This window comes from Ptychodera flava, chromosome 7 (genome assembly GCF_041260155.1).
Source record: "Ptychodera flava strain L36383 chromosome 7, AS_Pfla_20210202, whole genome shotgun sequence".
Taxonomy (NCBI): domain Eukaryota; kingdom Metazoa; phylum Hemichordata; class Enteropneusta; family Ptychoderidae; genus Ptychodera; species Ptychodera flava.
In genome coordinates, this window is record NC_091934.1 from 14,866,615 (window position 1) to 14,886,441 (window position 19,827).

The 19,827-nt window shown below is 40.8% G+C and overlaps 1 protein-coding gene across 1 annotated transcript in view; it reads left to right on the plus strand.

The window, feature by feature from the left end:
- Positions 1 to 1,185: 1,185 nt before the first annotated feature.
- Positions 1,186 to 19,827, plus strand: part of LOC139136848 (adipolin-like) — a 35,436-nt gene continuing 16,794 nt past the window's right edge. Inside the window, 1 exon segment of the mRNA XM_070704682.1 lies at positions 1,186 to 1,545. Within this exon segment, the coding sequence (XP_070560783.1) occupies positions 1,369 to 1,545 (177 nt within the window). The 5' untranslated portion in view covers positions 1,186 to 1,368.

Sequence of the window (19,827 nt, forward strand, 5' to 3'; positions counted from 1 at the left end):
CCACTTTAACACTGCTGGCCCCTATTTTCACACTTTTTTCTCTGGACAAAGTCACTCAATCGTCACATTGCACACGTCAATCATTTAAAGTGTCAATGTCTCCAAATGTCTCTCACGGATGGCAAGCACCAAACGTCGAAGCGAGACCAGGCCATTAGGTTATGAGCAAACACTGCTGACCATAATACGTGACTACAACGAACAGATTCTTCAGTTACCTTGAGCACGGGTTTCTAATTTGTACAGTACGATTGTCGAAAGATATATATTTTGAATGAAAACACGACCTTGAACGCCGCGGATGAACGAAGTCCGCGACGGAACATGTGCTCTTTGTGCATCTCGAATAAAAATTTCATGAAATATCGAGGCGAAAATTAAATTCGTACTCAGATCGTTTTTTCAATGAGATCGGCGGCTTGTAATTCGAGAAGAGAACAGTTTGACTGGGGTGCTATCGAGCTCTCCATAGATATTACACGGCTTACCGGGGAAATCTTCTCTTTAAACCACGAACGGTCACGCGAAATCATTAGATGATGGTTGGAATGCCGTGTGTTTACTGTACAATGTTATGTAAGCAAGATATCAGTGTGGTGGAAAATACGAGATATATTCCGAGATTACGAACACGGGGATTTGTTGTTTTTTCGATGACTTCATGGTTTCCCTCAAACTCGCGGAATCGTTTTCTCGATTTCTGAGAACGACTGCAGCACTCACTGAAATCACGCGGGGTTTTTTTCACCACAAAAATTACGTACGTACGCCACGTGACTGAAAATATTGAACGAAGTTCGCCTCCAATTCCTTGCCAAGTTGCGCCCATTCAGTTTCTTACGCGAGAGCTATTAAAATGATAGAAGGAACTAATAAAACGGATGCTATGACTTGCCGAGAGGGGATGTCGACCGACCCGGCGATGGTGTGCCAGCATGATTTCATGGGCACGGCCTGCTTGTACCCGTGATATCAACGAACCCCTCATCCCTCCACATGACGTTGTTCCGTAATGTATGCAACGCACAGTCCGCGTGCTGAACGCCAATTTGGGCATTGGACTGGAGAAATGCGTGTCTATAGGGTCTTTGTACGAGGCGATTTCAGGCGTTCCTATTTACTACCCATTTAGAGTGTTCCTTTCATCGGCGTTTTTGTTTTACTTACGCACAAGTCTTATTGGCTGAAGTCTGCTTGCATTTTACCACTTCAGCTCAAGGCGTAATATACATTTGAAAAACGTTTCACAAGGAGAGCGGAGGGGACTTGAGAATGTCCCGTGATTGCCTGTGAAGTTCATACATAGAGTACCCATTCTTATTTTTTCCGCGGCGGAGTGCACCTCGGAGTCGAGTAGGCGCACCAGACATGAAAACCCAGATGTTCGCGCTGGCTCTGTTTGTGGTCGTCGTGAGTGACAAGCAAGCGGCGGTCGCGCTCACTTACGACCGCGAAAACCTGGACCACAACCGCTACTCCGAAGACGACGACGAAAGTTACGGAGACCTGGCGCTCTCGCTGGCCACACGGACCAACGACGAGAAGGTGGGTTCAGGGACCAAGGAGATGGGAGGGGAGGGGTGGGCGGCCCCGATATTAAGCATACGATATAGTACATGTTTCACGACTGGCTCCAGCGCTGTTGTATACGAAGCCATACAAGTGCATTGGGGCTGACCATGTTAAACGTTTACATGTGCACTTAACCATGCGCCGTACAAGTACATGGCATTGTTGACTTAAATACACCGTACAATAAGACCGTAGAAGCGGAATTCGACTTGGTCTTAACCCTACCATTTACACAACAGTTTAATCTAAGAAGAGCGGAGCTTTTTATCCCATGTTTTCCCGCTGTGGTAGAGCTTAACACGGTGTGTCTGAAAAGTGTCCAAGCATTGGGTTTAGATAGTTCCTGAAGTTCTATGTTTGATAGCTTGATAACTTTTCTGTCGTAAAGAACTAACACTAAAATAAATAGGACTTAAACAGTGCGCCGTGCTCGAGATCTTGTTGTGTTGTTAACATAGCGCTCCAAAGTTCAGCTGTCAAACGTAAGTTCCACGGGGTTTTGTGTGGTGCGTACGTATAGCGGCGGATGGTCGGCTAACTGATACTAAGCTATGTACGGGAAGTATTTCAGAGGAACGCTCTTTGAGCGCATTGCAAAAGGCCAGGCTACGCACAACAAGGGAACCACTTCAGATGCGCTTTAGTGGGACCTGTTTATCGTCTTATCCCGCACGATGTAATGACCCGTTTGTGCTGGAGGCGACTCTAGCTTACACATTTTTCACAAACGTTTAATAGATTGTCCTGTAGGTTCCTCAACACACCCAACGTCACTTAGTCCCCATTTGCGGTTTTAACACAAAACATTGCTACCGGACATAAAATATTAATAAAAAATCTATTAAGGCAGCTTGATCTAATCGTAAGTTCGCTTTTCACTACAAGTAGTCTGTGCTTTGTCTTTGCTCGTACAGGCGCTTAAGTGCTCGGTAATTCGAACGGAAAAATTATGATTATCTGGCCGGCGAATAGACCAATGCCCCCCAGGCAATCACAGAAAACACCGTTTATACTTGTCAGCAGGTAAATTCGGTTATTCCAAACGCCGGTGTAATTACGTCCGGTTTTTTCGCACACATGTGCATTGTTGGCATTCTTTGACTCAAAATTGCTGTGCAGTCCGGTGTCTGGACGTCAGCGAATCGCCGCTGCTCGTCCCTTCTTGGGTTTCTTGGCGCGTGTTGTCTAAACTTTCCCTACTGATGACACACACACACACACACGGTGCACCGTCGTTGTGTGTTCGCATGCTCGGGTCCAGCTCGCGGTGTCGAACGACTGAAATCGCCATCAACTCCCTTATCATTGAGGCTGTGGTATTTTAAATCGTCAACCTGAAAGACGGTGTGAAATTTCTCCTGACTACATTGACGCTCTAATGTGGTTCACCGAAGATTTCAGACAAAACTTTTCTGTTTGTTATTTGTTCAGGTTTGTTTGATATCATATTTATTTTGCCTAGGGGTGTTCAAGCCCGACTCAATGGGCTTACAGTGTGGACCGCCATGCGTCAATTGGGAATCCTCAAGTACACTGCACCGTTCACGGCTGCCGTGTTTGTTTTGCGACACCCCCTCACTCTCCTCAGCAAGGTAAATAAAGCAGACAGTTTCGTGTCCCAATGAAGTTACTAGTACAGCTGAGAACAAGATTTAGCTGAATCGGAGCGTAACATCGCGCTGCTGAACTTCACGTGAGCGCTTGTTTGGGAGAGTTTTATGTTGTATTTGGCTTCTCGTTCACTATTTCTAGACAAGAGTAATTACTCCCACCCCCCCCTCCGCGATGCCGTACTGGTCCCCTGAAAAGAGTCCCGTTCGGATCTGTTGCAGTTCAAATGCCAGTCTCGCGTTACCTCCGATAAACGCGATGCTATTGTGGATGCTCTGTCGTTGGAATGCAGTTTAACTTGCACCACAAATCACCAGACGTGGGGTATCTTTGAACTCCGTGTACCCTGTGAAAATATCGCGTAGTGGCAAGCGTTCCGCAAAGTTTACATCTACTCAAAGCGTCGAATTTGGCGCCACGACAATTACCCTGCCTTGATGTTATTCATAAAGTGCAGAATCTCCTCTCGAGGGTGCGGGAACGCTTTCGGAATTGTCATAATCATTACAATTTATTGGTGTTATTGTTTTTATATCACGTTACATTGCCCACCAACCTCCGTTCGCGCGTAACCCTGTAATTGTCCGTGCCCAGAAACCAAAGACCGTCCACTCATGAATGGCGAATAAGAGAAGCAGAAAGGCTCGAGGGCAATTGCCTAACTAACTGGAAAAAACTCCTCTGTCTCATCCCAACAAAAGCTGTGGAATGTTTTGGGGGCTGCAGCGTGGCACTTGCCACTACTTTTCTGAGAAAGTTAAATGACGCGCCGTAATTATTCATGTTGACCACGGTTTGACGTCGTCGCGCTCTCACTCGCGGGAGAAATCTGCACCAAAATGAACAGATAGGCAGGCGATTTATGATGATATTGTTATCATTGTATATCTGCTTCAGGCTGAAATAATTAGATTTCAATGTTTAAGAGTACTCAAATCTCTCGAGTAATGATGGGTCGCGTTGCCGCGTACACATGAGCAAATTCGATTTTCGTGCTTAGTGGGTTTTGCCATTACTGACCCCGGTAAGTGGCACGCAAAATTGGCAGACGACAATTTGTGGGGTATCTTGTCAATCACGTACAATGTTGCGAAGAGCCCCCAGCGGAGTACAATCCGGGGCCAAAAGCTAACTTTACACTGGTGTTGTCCGCGATCTCATTAGGTTTCGTCAAGTTTTGTTCTTCAAATTCATCCTTCCATTCACGTACTGTTCCGCGCATTGTTCTTTTATGTTCACAGCAAAATGGCTGTTTTCACTTGGCCTGCCTATTTGAGTTCCCGCTCACAATGGCGTGAGAACCAATGCCAAGCGCGAGGGAGGTAAAACCTGGCGATGTAAACAGCATTCAAACATCTCGCAACCGTAGTAAGACACCTCCGTTCAATGGTAGCTCAAGTCGCTACGGCGCCAGAAATCGCTGTCGGAAGGAAAAGCGACGGCCCGCTACGAAATGTAGGGAACAGACAACAGATTTCTGGCCTTCGCGATTACGTCACCGTTTGTTGACGAATACCGAACGAATGTTTGCAGAGTTGAGCCGTTGTCTGTTTCAATTCGGCATTCATAAACTCACACTCTGTTCGAATCGAAGTAAAAAGGACGGCCATCTACAACCCCCACCCCAACAACCCATTAACAGGCCCACATTAAAAGGGGCATGAAAGACGTCGCCATGGCTACCGGGGAGAAAAATGTTCTTGATTACAGGATGTGGTAAACACTAAATTAAGAGTGAAAGAAAGATACTGCAGGTAGGCAGATGGGATCAAAACACCTTACTGCAATTCATTCACCGATTTCTAATAATCAATTACCAGGTTGAATGGCGACCGCCGTTCATTACGACCACTAACGTACGCCATCACTATTACCCTACACACGTCAGCATTTCGAACATTCACTGCCGGGGATATCTATTGAAACCCGGGGGAATTGAACAGATTCCTCGCTTTCTTACCAGGAAGTTCCCAAGTTCAGTCCTTTGACTTTTGTGACTCACTGGCGAATTTTCAACTTTTGACCTCTTAGTTATGAGGATTTGCTGTCGTCTGCCGATATGAAGTTTAATAATAGAACCAAAAAAATCAAACACAACAATCGCCTTAAGTGGCCATAAAGATTAAACTTATATCTGTAATGTTTAAAATTACACAAGGTGTCCTAATATTAGTCTAAAATTCTGGAAAAACTTTGTCAATATTTGCTACGATAGGTTGAATTTGTAATTCGTTTATGAGAGAGACTTAGTGCGAGGTTATGATGTGTTGTCATCATTGTGTAGGCCTTGTGAAAAAAAAAGTTTAAACTTCTTTTCCACGCATTTGAAATATTTGGAAAGTTCAACGAGCTTCTGTGGCGCCAAACAGAAGGGAGAAATCCGATTTGCGTATAAACACACTGGTGAGAATGTAGCATGCCAACATTATTTGAGAATTCCACAGCCATTGGTGAAGTGAAAATTCCGAGTGAGAAACTGTGAGCATAATGTGAATGGGCGCGCCCATCACCTCTTGCAGTCTCTGCCTTCTTAAATAACCTCTCTCTTTTGTCGCCTCCAGATATAAGGCCATAAAATCTGTATAGCTAGGTATTATGGGTGGCCTCTGTGGTGTTTTAACGAATTCTTGATACAATTTCACACTGATCTGACAGTTGAACATTGTCTTCAAATATTGGCATGTTGATCTGCTGATTTCGACCAATGGGAGATCAGCAATTCAAGTTGTCGAAGTTGCCGGACGCATGCGCACTGTTATATGAACAAGTCTGAAGGATTACGTTAGGATAATCACGGGAATTTCTCACCGGCATAATGTAAAAAGTAAGATTTTTCAGAGAAAAAAAACTTTAGAAATGGTCAGCAGTTTCTTATTCATGTGTTCATACATTGACAGCATAAGATTTTGGATAAAGACATTATTTAAAGGAATTTTTATCAAGCTTATGACAAGTATGATCGCTTCATACGATGCGAAAACCTTGGCAATGTTTACAGAAGAAATATTGAGCATGCGTATCTTCCTTTTTTATTTTTACGAGCACTGTATGCTAGTGGCTGTTTTCAGCTCCAAGACGTCTTGAACGTACAAGCGGCCAGGCCCTCAGAAGTGTGTTAGGATCAAATTGCATCCACACGTCCACTCCATTATCGTTCGTCGCTGAAACACAAGTCAGGGCAGCATTTAGAGTCTATCAATACGCCTTCTCTTGAACGGCCTTGCCGGGATTCAGAGAAGCACTCCTCCCCCGCCCCGATGTGCCTACCACAACTGCTTTTGATTTCTTCTTAGATTATTTCTGAAAGCTGGATCGAGAAGCCAAAACGCGTCATCCGGGACCCTTCACACACACTGTGCAGAGCGCGACTTCGTCTGAATGAACGGAAAGCCGACCTATCAGGGACGCACCATCGCATTTTGAGAGGGAATATTGAACTAACGAGAGGTCTTAGTTACGCACCCCAGTATTTCACAGTTTTCAGAGAATGGCGTGAGCATCTATATTTTCCCAGATCGCTACTTTTCCCATCAGTTTCCAGTCACTTGAACGTGTTTTGCAAAAAGGCGTAAATAAGTGCGTTGCGGAAAGTCATGCGACTGTTTCGCTCGGCAGACGATTTGACATTTTGACCAACCCCTATTAAAATCTAATGGTTCATCCCTAATACAACTACGATATAAATATTACGTTGTTCACTTTTAAGACATAATCCTGCTTATTTGTTTTCAAATATGTAGACCGGGCGCAAGGGTTGAACACCGGAAAGCCGCGAACTGCGAGAGTTTTTCGGCGCGGGTTTTGCAAACGCGCGCGTTTCCTGTCAAATTCGCGTCAAAGTGGTTTCTCAGAACAACTTCACACTCAGAAAAGCCACACGCCGAATTTAGATAGCATCGCTGTGAAACCATGACTGTCAAAACACTTCAGCTCGACAAAAAATGTCTCAGCATCGGGCAATGAGTCTCTGCGTTGGGCTGCAGACAAAATAAAAGGTTCGCTGGCGTAAATGCGACCACCCTAGAACAAGACCCGCTCTCTTAATCAGGTCTGACTTCAAATAAAAGATAGGCGAACCAAGGCTATTGCAAAGCTCAATAGATTAGTTAACTCCTGTATTAGTATTCCATAGACGATAATAAGAAGAAATCCGTGACGATTCCGACAGTTCAAAAACACAATACAGAGGCAACACATTCCACACACACACGCAGCGGGTCCAATTAAAGCTGATTTGCGGAAGGTAGTGGACAACAACAAAGGCCAATTTCGCACTTTGTTAAACGTGTTGTTTACAGAATTCTTGCGACTGGAAATATGTTTTAATGATTTTCCGTGCGCTTGTAGCGTAAATTACGAAGACTTTTGCGCAAGAGATGATCTCAGATCGAGGGCACTAGCGAATCACTATCGCCCTGGTCAACTCGAACATGTCTGTCACTCCTCCGTAGTACACAATCTTGCAGAAGCAATGAGGAGCTGTGCGTATGGGCATGCGCGGAACTAAGGTGCTACAACGAAACATGTGGACACACTCCACCGTGGTACATGGCAGTACGTTCCATTTGTAAACCACTCTTTGTTTCCCCCTCAGTTTCCGATTTTACTGACATCTTTAATTCATCACGAATTGTTGCCAGACAACGAAATTGCCACTTCCCGTTCGCATCCTGTTGAACGGGCGGCTGATGGGGTAAACGTGCGTACCGGGCAGTGCGTTCACGGAACAGGCCGCTTCCTGGTCGCGCGCCTGATTGCCCGGGCACAGAAAGAGGGAAGTTCTTAAGTGTGTACACGCATGTTCTTGCCGTGTCCGGCTCAGATATTCATTGCAGGTCTGCTACGCGATAAGGCAGAGTATCTTTTAACAAAATATCGATATGGCAAGGAAAAAAGTCAATATAGTACTCTCGGAAAGTTGTTGGATATGAAACATGTGGGAATGTTGCATGTCGTAAAAATCCACATACGGACGACGTCTCACCACGAACTATCTAATCTTTCGCCAGAATTAAGGGAAGAAAGAGGAAAATTAATCCGATTCTAGCTTCGCGAGGTGTACATCATTCAGTCGTTAGGACCTACGACACGACACTGCTCACCGCCTCAAACCGGACACACCTTTTTGAAATAACAGTGGGCCATTTTACGGCAGGGCAGTGACGTATCTGCGTATAGAGTTTTGCCGTTGACAGTTGAAATACTGCAGTTCAAGCAACGCCAACCCTTCAACTGTCTTCTTTTAGACATTGATCGATGACACTTCACACATTTTCTTGCTTTCACTGGGAATAGGGTCATCATCACCCGCCTTGTCAACTCTACAACATTTATTTTGGCGGGGGGGGGGGGCTGGAGAAAGGCCGTTTTCCACTCCACTCTGGAATGCTTTTGCATCTCGACAAGATAGTCCCACTTTATCGCGCTTTGCCGATAGCTGAGCAACTTTTGCCGGGAACTTATCAGAAATTCAGCGATAGAGTCACAGCTTTCGTTTTGAAGATCAGTTCTTGACATTGTCCTCAAACATTCCACGGAAAGGAAGAACGATTAATTTAACTTCCAACGATAATAATACAGATGTGTTACATTAGAGATTGTTTAATTCCAGCGCAAACTCTGTGTAGATGAGGCAATTCCTCATTTCCTTGCCCTCCTCCCCCCCTTTAATCTTGACTGTGATGATCATCATCATCGTCATCACCATCATCACTCTTGGCACAGATTGTGCACTTAAGACCTAATGTAACAGAGTGTAGAAAAGTTGCGATAGTTTTAGATTGAAGTAGTCCATTTACAAAAGGATAAGTTTTCTATCAGCCAAACATTTGGTTCTGTGGTTCTTCCTTCCTAGTCACAGCTGTGTAACTACATCATTTCTTGGTACCTGCGGCGCTGGGAAAATTATATATATATATATATATATATATATATATATATATATATATATATATATATATATATATATATATATATATATATATATATATATATGTATATATATATATATATATATATATATATATATATATAATATATATATATATATATATATATATATATATATATACATACACACACACAAACATAAGCTTACATATATAATGTTTGTATGGAATGAGGAGCTAATGTATTTGGACATACTGATACACCTGAGAGAACAGATTAATTCGACAATTGATTCGGCACAACTTGGAATTTTTATGACCTCTGACATTTCAATGTTTCTTTACAGTTACTGTAAACGTTGTATCGTCCAGCGTACATTTCATAAGCCAGATCAGTAGCATTCCCAGGTGTGCTCTGTTTTACCCCGTCTTGTCGTTCCAACCCAGATAAATAAATGGCAACTCCCGGTGCTATATTTGTCAACTGACGTTGCCACGGGGTTCAATATAAGGTCAATATTGGACAATATTTGTCAATATTAGCCGAGCAATAGAGAGATAAGCGTGACCGTTGTCTTTCAGTTCTGTTGCGGTATAATGGATAAATAAATAGTCATTTGCGTCAACAAGCCATCACTCGTCGGTTCAACGATGATTTCAAATGGACCGAGCACAACAAAACGTTTTGCAGCCTTACGAGGAAAAATTGCCGCTTCTCGCACGACCAAATTTCCGTTCAGCGGAACCTCCAATTGCACTCTGTCAACATGTGCGGCGATTGTTGCTACGGTGACTCGCAACTACGCATTTTCCCATGGCAATAACAGCTTTTATTGCGCTGATAGCTCGCATATGTCAACGCGGACAGAAGTATCGGTCAAGAGCTTGAACTCGCTCAACCGCGGTAACTAAACTTTCCAACGTACCATGAATAGAGGGTCAACACGTCGTCAAATCTAGATTATTTACTTTGTGCTTTCATGTGATACACAAAATATTCACATTTTAATTGTTTTTTTTTTATTTCTTAAGAAGGCACGTTAGTTTTTACGTTCAACGCTCTCACATAGTGTAGTACTGAAACGTGTTGGAACCAGAAAAAATATTTAATCTAGTAGGTTATCACAGCAAATTTGTGCGAATTTATGCATGTTTTCGTTTCGCTGCCCCCCCCCTCCCCTCCTTGCAATAGAGGTTGGGAGAAGACCAAATATTGAGATATCAACAAGAACCTGTAAACTCTGTACAATTAATTCTGTGAAGGGCAAGCATTATTTTCTTTCTGTATGTCCTTATATGGTGACATTGGAAAACAATACTTACCTAATCAAACAATTGTAAAGCCAAGTTTCCACAAATTTAACAAACTTCCAAGCTGTAATAATAGTGAAAAAACTTCCAAAATCAGTTTGTAAAGCTTTGCAATTGAAAGAAACGCCTTGATCTAGTTAAGCAAACGAAAGTGATCATCTTATTTTCATTTCCTTTCCCTATTGTATAATTTCACATGTCGGTGTCAATCATATAAACCTAAGTTCGTACTTTTTTCGTATCTGTCTCCATCTCTTCTGATAAAACCCTCTCATATGGGCCGTAGGCCTTTAAATGCAAGTTAACCACTACACTAAGGCCATTCCATTTTTGATGAAAATTTAAGTCCGGACTTAAAATCCTTTCTCGCCTATAAACGGGCACCAGGCTCCCAACACACGATGTATTGAGAAGCTGGATACTGGGTATTTCAACACACCCGAAAAATTTCACACCAAAGTAGAATATATAATGAGGTGCAATTTCCGCACAACAGGGTTACGAGGAACGATATCTGCAGAAGCAGCCAGGCCATATCTACATTTCGATTACTTAACAAATGCTTACTGTAATCCCAATATCAACTTGGCTCGGGGACTGTGACCGAGAGAACGACCGTAAAAAGCATTCCTTGCGTAACCATCGTACGCCAATGGGTCAACGTTTATATAATAGAAAGCCGCGGTAAAATTTCTGGTTAAATTTCATGGTTGGCAAAAATCAGTGGCAAAGCCAAGCAAACAAAGACATCCGTAGTACAGTAACATAGACAAATCACCCCCTTAAAGTGTTGTTTTCGTGAAAAAAATTCAATACAAGATAGCAAATTATATTATTTAATCGGTTTTGCTGGCCGATTAGATCGGGCGATCAACAAGAGGCGACACATCGTTTCCCGGAAGTCTCCAGATTTATATAAGAACTGTCGGCCTTAGGTCTTGAAGAATCCGCAAGGACAATAATTCTTCTCCGCTGATAATGAAGCCTGGGACTTGAACTGAGAGTTATCGCTGAAGCAAAAACAGCGATCCAGTCATGTCCAATCGCTTTGTAGAGTAAATGTTTAAAAGCCAGAGCGGTACAGTTTACGAGAGCTCTGAGAGTCTACGGCGAGTGCACTCTATACTAAGCGTTGTTGGTAAAGTGATTCCGCACTTTAAAACAGGTGAATTTGAGTTCAAGGTTACGCATGCACACGAACACACCAACTGACGATTTTTCAGGCCCTGTATACATTGACAATCATTTTGCGTTGTCACGCTAGCATGCGAAGTATGTACTTTGTGACAACCGTGACGTAGAATTTTATAAATTGTACCGCCAGTCTAGAATTACTACTGGATGTCAAGACCGATGTACCTGATATTTTTTTCCACAAGAATCTTTCCAACTGGCAATTAAAATCACAACCAGACGACTTGACTTGAACGAACGAGAAGCTTTGAGATTCAGGTCTTTGAGTCGCATCAGCAGCATAATTGGACTTAATCTCGGGAATGCAGAATGTCACTGTTTACCTTCGTGTTGGCTTATCTCAGATATTACTTAAACCATGTCCATCTGATCTAGTTAGTCTCGATAGTCCCCATGTCCACATGTACCTTCGCATTTGGTTGCTACGGTCAAATACGAAGACGCAAAAGCAAGCATAATCTAAGTTTACTGCTTAATTTGAACTGAACGCATTAAGACTTCCTGAAACGAAAGCAGACTAAATCATATATGTATATATATATATATATATATATATATATATATATATATATATATATATATATATATATATATATATATATATATATAAGCCATTATGGTGATAACGGGAGGGTACATTGTATACATTGTGTGTGTGTGTAATGTGTATATATATATATATATATATATATACATATATTTATTTACAATAACACACACACATATATATATATATATTTATTTACAATAACACACACACACACACACACACATATATATATATATATATATATATATATATACACACAATAACACACACATATATATGTATAAATATACCTATGTATAGTAATATCTGTCTGTTTGAAAATTGTAAGGTGCAAGAAACTTAAATAAAATATATTAGTACTTTGTATTTGAAGTAAATTGTGCGTCTTAGAGATGTGCGCTAAAAGAAAATGGCAGCAATGATTGGGAAAGCTGTCTGTTTCATCCTAAGCTTAAAATTGCCATGAATTAATATTAGCTGCATTACGATATCTGCTGTAATTTCGTGTGATCTACATCACCAACGTTTCAAATTTTTTGAATCCTTAAATTTCGAGTCATAAGTTTTCTCACCTTCACTCATGTCAGTGCTTGGAGGGAAAAACTTGGACTGTGCATCGTTTCATATCATACGAAGTCCCTCGTAATAATCCTATTCCTAACACACAAATATGCATACATATACATACATACATACATACATACATACATACATACATACATACATACATACATACATACATACATACATACATACATACATACTACATACGATATGTATATATGCGTTTGTGGTGTGTGTTGTGTGTGTGTGTGTGTGTCTAAAGTAATAGTAAAAGATATTACCATGTACTTAAGGTAGTTTTAAGTCCTCATACTATATATATATATATATATATATATATATATATATATATATATATATATATATAGATATATATATATATATATACCGAAGTATACAGATGTCCTCGTGGGAAATTACTGTGCTCGATGCTAAGCAGAGCTTTATAATAAACAAATTACTTAAAGTACAAAGTAATGAAATCTATGTCTTAAGTTTCATGCATTCTGCAATCCTCAGATAGAAGTGAAGGGATTACTAGCTGGAAGTGTTTGAGTGTCAAGCTCAAAATCCTTTCACTTCTATCTGAGGATTGCAAGATGCATGAAACTTAAGTAATATATTTCACTACTTTGCACTTGAAGTAATTTGTTATATATATATATATATATATATATATATATATATATATATATATATATATATATATATATATATATATATATATATCCCGCTTGAACTCATCCGAGAGGGTTGTCCTATTCAGTTCTTTATTTCTGTATCATACAGGAAAGGACCTTTAACCTTTAATGAGGCAACCAATGAGCATAGCTGTGTTTAGTTTGCTATTTTGGCGATATATCTCAGATGATAGCATGCAATTACTTCAGAGCAATCGGATATTGTGTTTTGCTGCAAGTATTTTTGCTTAGTTTGGTGTATTGGGTTGATTTTGAAACGAACCTAAAAGAAGGCACTTCGTAACAAATACGCTCACTCTCAAGAGTTAAAAAATGTCTGAATTCGGGCCACTCAAAAATGAGGCGAATGACGGACGCCCGAGCACAGGGTCGCTTCTGTAACCTATCTTCTTAAGACGCTGTAAGTAGGTTGATGTAAGCGAATGGAAGTCTTGATTTGGATCTCACATCATGTACGTGTGGATGTTTATTGAAGTAGCGGTCCCGCTAAAAACGGAAGAGTCTGCTCGCAATCAATGTCAGGCGAGGACCGGTTTACTGTATTCGGCGCGTACGATAACAAGGGTACCCGGTTGAACTGCTGTGCCGGCACGTTCGAAGCGTGTGCCACGCCAATTTTTACAAAGCGCGCCTACCAGTATCCAACCAGTCCAACATCATGAACATTGTATACGTAGCCGTTCGAATTTGGTCTCTCTGGAATCTTCTGAGTGACACTTTCAATTTTTAAATGTTGTAACTTTCGTTCCAGACCCAAATTTCTCTTTTTATTTTCCCTATTTTGGATCCTTGGAATGTTTAAAGTTTCATGCAGAACGTTTTGTTTGATCGACAGCAACGAAGTCGACAATGTTAGATATGAAAAGACAAAATATTTTGGAGATATCAGGTTTATCTCTCCAAGCTTTGCTATGTGTCGTCAACTGTACACCACTCACACGTAAACAATTTGTCCAGTGATAGACGTTGTTCCACGGTTCTTGTCGCAAATTTACCACTTAGGGGCAATGTTGACAGACTGGAGATGTTGCGAAGTTGTCGGTGATCGTGTTACACCTTGCATGTACCAATTGCATAATTTAAAAGGAGCGGGGCGGCTTCCACATGTCGTGAACCAGAAAATTAGCACCAAACTTAACAGGTGGTAACCCTCACCCCCAAAGCCCATGCGTGTCCCCGAGGCAAAATAACACGTTTATTTTCCAAATGTATCATCTCTACACTGACTGACAGAAGATAGATTGGCATCCAAAAGACGCAGTGCGTTTGAGTGAGAAAGGGCATTAAAAAACAGAGAAAGACTGTCTCCAAAATCCACAAACAACATCACAAATTTCAGCGTAAATGCACCCGTGTTTTTATAATCTTTTCGTCGAACTGCACTGATGTTCTTTTGACGCTGCCTGAAGGAGACACAAGCCAGAATGATAGCCCCTAAAACTAATGTTTTCCGCCTGCAGCTTGCCTGACATTCTTCACTTAACCTAATTTTTCCCGCCGAAAGTTATGCCAGAGCACGATTCAAGGCCACGGAAAGTTAATGAGTTGCCGAGGATGGATATTTTGGCGCGATGTTAACTCATAGCGCACAGTTCGCTGGCGCCATATAGAAACACAAATAATCCTAATCGTGCTGAAAAATCACTGTAAACAAACAAAGCCCTGGGGAGCACTTCTAAGTACTCGCTAGAGAGTTCACTTTTATCCTCAGCATGTACCAGTTATTCAATACAGCTCCCTGTACACATGCTTTACGAGCTTATTGTACATTACCGTAAACGTAAACTGTTGTATTGTTAAATCCTTTTCGATCAACAGACATTATTCCGCTCATTTTGGAAGAAGTAGTGGACTCGGCAACAACATTGCACAATGTAGCAGTCAGATGTTGAGAATGTAAAAATGTGTATTTTGGTCAAAATTGGACTTTGTATCATTGAAGAGCTTGTTGTGATCATTAGGTAAAGAGTGACCTGTAAATAGGCTAATTGAAACTGATTTCTATATTGGAGTTCAAGTCTGATAAGTAAATGCATTACCAGGTCAATATTTCGGCTGTTTAAGGACATTTTATTGATTGCTTGTTAAAGTACATTAGTGCTCGAAGAGCCAGTAGGAAAGACAGCAAGTATATCATAGCAACTTTACATTATTGACAAACGATATTACTACCTTGCGTATCTGAAAAATATTTTTTGTTTAAAAAGTGTGCCAACCCCACTGTTATCGTTGAATTTGTGTCGGCAAAAGAACCGAAATGTTGTGAAAGTCCAATTTTGGCGCGCCTGGCGACTGGCCGAATGCAGCGCCACGCGTCAATTTCTGACCCAGTTTTACGTTTCACCGTTCAAACTCGAAAAAGCAATCATGCTGCTCCGAAATGACATTTTTATCTGACATTCCGTTTTATTAGAGGCGATGGTATAACAAAATTTGCCAGTAAAAGAGAGCTATAATGTGACATTAATCTCTGCAACGTCTCTGCCTTATCTGTTGTCCGCACCATCAAGACTGTTGGCGCCAATCCCTTCAAAACGCAGCGGGCTCAGTGCGACGTATTGTCGTCTACTCCTTTGTTGCATTAATATCTGGCCTAGTTACTTGAATCTCCTGGGATATATTTTATTCCTCCGCGCAAATTAGTGCCCACTTTGCTTTATACGCAGTAATTGGCGTGTACAATTTGAGGTAGGGGGATCTCATCCCCAAGGACGTCTCCTCCCCAAGGTAACCCAGAAGCGATTTCGCGGTATGTGTAAGTGGTGGATTTTCCTCAAGAGGTCCCTTTCATGCATAATTCCGAGAGTCCATACCCGTGTTTCTGTATCAATTGTGCGGTATCGATTACCCTGCCGTGGATTTCAAGTGGCTGGAAGCTAATAATACGAGAAAACATCAGCAGAGTGGCATCGGTGTTGAAATATGGTCCGAACAATAATGATGACTGAATAACAATCGTACCCTTGAGGTTTCAGACCGTTCCAAACAAAGAGGCTCTCCCGCTTCTTATGAAGGAAATAGTCATCTCCCGTGTAAAATAAAATAATAAAAGACTGAAATATAGATGTAAAAACAAGAAAAGTGTTTTATTCTAATGGCTTCAAGCTCCGACAAATACTACAATTCACGTCCATAACGCTCAGTATCCTTGAGGCATCCGTTTTTGCCCAGCTATTTTTCCAGTCATATTTTCCGTTATGTCCAGACAGCAAGACACCTTCTGATATCCGTTGGTCCCCGGACTTGACAATAACGGCGCCCGCTAAAGATACCCTCACATCACATCAAGCAACGTTTAATCGCAAATTTTATCACGGTATCTTGTACATACAACGGGATCTCAGCTCAATGCCGGTCGGCCTAGAATTACGATATCTCCTTTTACAGGAGACAGCTCAAAGTTGAAATATTTAATAATCGATCAGAATTTCGGTCAAAACTTAAACTTAAGATATTGAAGCAACTGCTTATATATATATATAATATATATATATATATATATATATACACACACACACACACACACACACACACACACACACACACACACACACACACACACACACACACATTTGGCGCGTGAAACCTGCGTTGGGAAGTTCTGCCTCGCGTTTGTACGTACATTCCTGTTACTCAGGACACGTTGTTTCTGGGTGAATATCTGTTATTTGTAGTGACATTTCCACTATTTTCATTTCGTGTAACAAACAATTTTTCTTATTATTCTCCCCAAACAGAGTTGAAGTATAAAGTATCCACTTTCGAAAATAAAATGTATCACGTACGATATGCAATGATATATTGCTGATAAGCAAATTCTAGTCCGGACTGTAATTCAGATACCAACAATGAAATTGGACATTACCAACACGCAGACGGTTTTCACAAACCGTTATTCCACGTGATTTTCGGAGTAGAATAGGAAACCGATTTCAAAGGCGAGACAATTTATACTAGACAACCACAGTCCCTCCGACCGGGAGACAAATAGCCTAATGCGTTGACAGCTAAACCTGATGAAGCTACCAATGTTGATGACAATATTCACAGTGAGCAAATTTGTGTCGCCGCGCAGTTGTCAATACGTTCATTGTCATCTTCCAAAATACTGCCATGTGCTATGATAACATGGAGCTGGTCTAGGAATTATATAGCATGAAGACATTATATGTCATAATAATAATTGTAAATTTTCTTAAATAGTACTCAGAATACAGTACGCTGAGGTGATAAGAAGACACTGCGATTACTTTGTCATTTTCCTCACATGTGTCTACAGCTATGTGCTCCCTTATTACCTGACCATATGACAATATTTTTAGAACACGTCAAGCTCAACATAACAATGGCATTTTGGAAATACGTTAAATTATAAATATTCATCAAATATTTATGTAAATAATGCATATATATATGCAATCCATAACATAAGGGTTATGTAGTTAAACTAAAAAGCACTTGTGCTATTGTTTAAAACGGGCTCTCTGTTTGACATACTGTAATTTCCCACAAAGACATCTACATGCTTTATATATATATATATATATATATATATATATATATATATATATATATATATGCATACTGAGCAACCAAAACATTAAAGTATAAATTCATAAAACTGATGATCGTTACAAACTGCGCAATAATACTAGTATGGTCTTTTTGTTCCGATGAACTTCCTGTAAAGTGACAGACGCTCTCCACAACAAACAGAAGCCGTTCTTTGCAACTGAGCGCTTGACCACATTTTTAGATTTACCAGGCATGAAATTCCAATTTCCTCCGATGAAAAGAAGCCGGTTAGCTTTGATTACGTCACGTCAGGGTCAACACCCCTGATTACATTAAACTAATCAAATATTGAAGCAGGACGCATAGGTGTGAAAAAGTACCCACGCTCTTCACTGTAATGTCTCTCAAGAGGGCCAGTTCAACTATTGCCTCAGTGATGTCATCGATCGAGCGAGCGACCCGAAAATGAACGATTTCACACCTCGCTGAAAGGCACGTCTTCACAAACAGTGGAACTATCCCCAGTCGCTTATTGGATAACTCTTCACTTTTCATCGACTTCTTAATTAAGCGTAAACTCGCCAAACCTCACGTTCGGGCAATCGCCGTGCGATCAATGTAAACACGCTTTCCCTCCCTCCGATTAATTAAATACTAGGTGTGTTGTCGTGTAAACACTGAGGATTGCCACAATCGAAGCCTTATCTCGTGTTTGACCCACTTCAACATGGGAGATATTTTTGGAGTACATCAACTGGCGTAATTGCATTATAGAACGTTTTTTGTTTGCCGTTTTATTTCAACGACTTCGTGTCCATTCTCCAACAGCCCGATTACTTAAACATATTTATAGACCCATATCTATATTAGAATATTATCATTAATGCCACTGCGCCCTCTATTGATTATATTTTATGTCAATTATTTTGAACCGATGTGTTTGAACGAAAATTTGCTTATAGTGATTCATGCGCAACCTAGTAAACGGGCAAAAAAAAAAAATTGTGTGTTTCCTGTAACATGCTCTTCAGAAATAGGGTAGGTAGGTCGGAAAAAATTTTTTTTTTGGTAATTTTTTTTTTCTCTGCAAAAAAGAAATGTGAAAATTTCAATACCTTTCGACAAGGGTCAAGACATCGTCATTGTCAACACAAAAGATTACATACACGAATGCAAAAGACAATTACGCAACACTCAGTATTATACACAACTAGACAGTGCGACACAGAACAAACAGTAAACAAAGTACACGAACTATTAAACAAAATGTACGAGAACAAACACATCGACCATGATACTTATAAGTCTCTCGATCCAAAAAACATAAAAATCCGTACCCCGCAGTGGTACTTATTGCCTAAAATTCACAAACCGCCGCCTGAAAACTCAACGTTTGCAGGGAGACCAATATTTAGTGGCTGCTCCAGTCCCACTAACAGAATTTCAGAATTGCTGGATTACTTCATAAAACCACTGGTCCAGCAACAACCGTCAAATATAAAAGACACAACAAACTTCATACAAGAAATAGAAAAAACAAATTTCCCCCAACATGCATTTCTTGTAACACTCGACGTGGTGTCGATGGACACAAACACAATTCACGACGAAGCGATTCGGCTAGTCAGTGAAACATTAAACTCACAAACCTCGCTTCAAACAAATTACGCATCAAAAAACCACCACGGAAGACTTAATAGAAATGATTTCACTAATTCTAAAACACAACAGTTTTGAATTTAACAAGCAATATTTCCGCCAAACCCGCGGCTGCAGCATGGGATCGAATGCCTCGCCAGAGATAGCAGACATTGCTTTTCATGAACTTGAAAAGAAAATAATCGTAAACAACCACAACAACATTCACTTCTGGAAAAGATTCAGAGATGATGTCTTTGCAATCTTTCTGGGAATACAACCG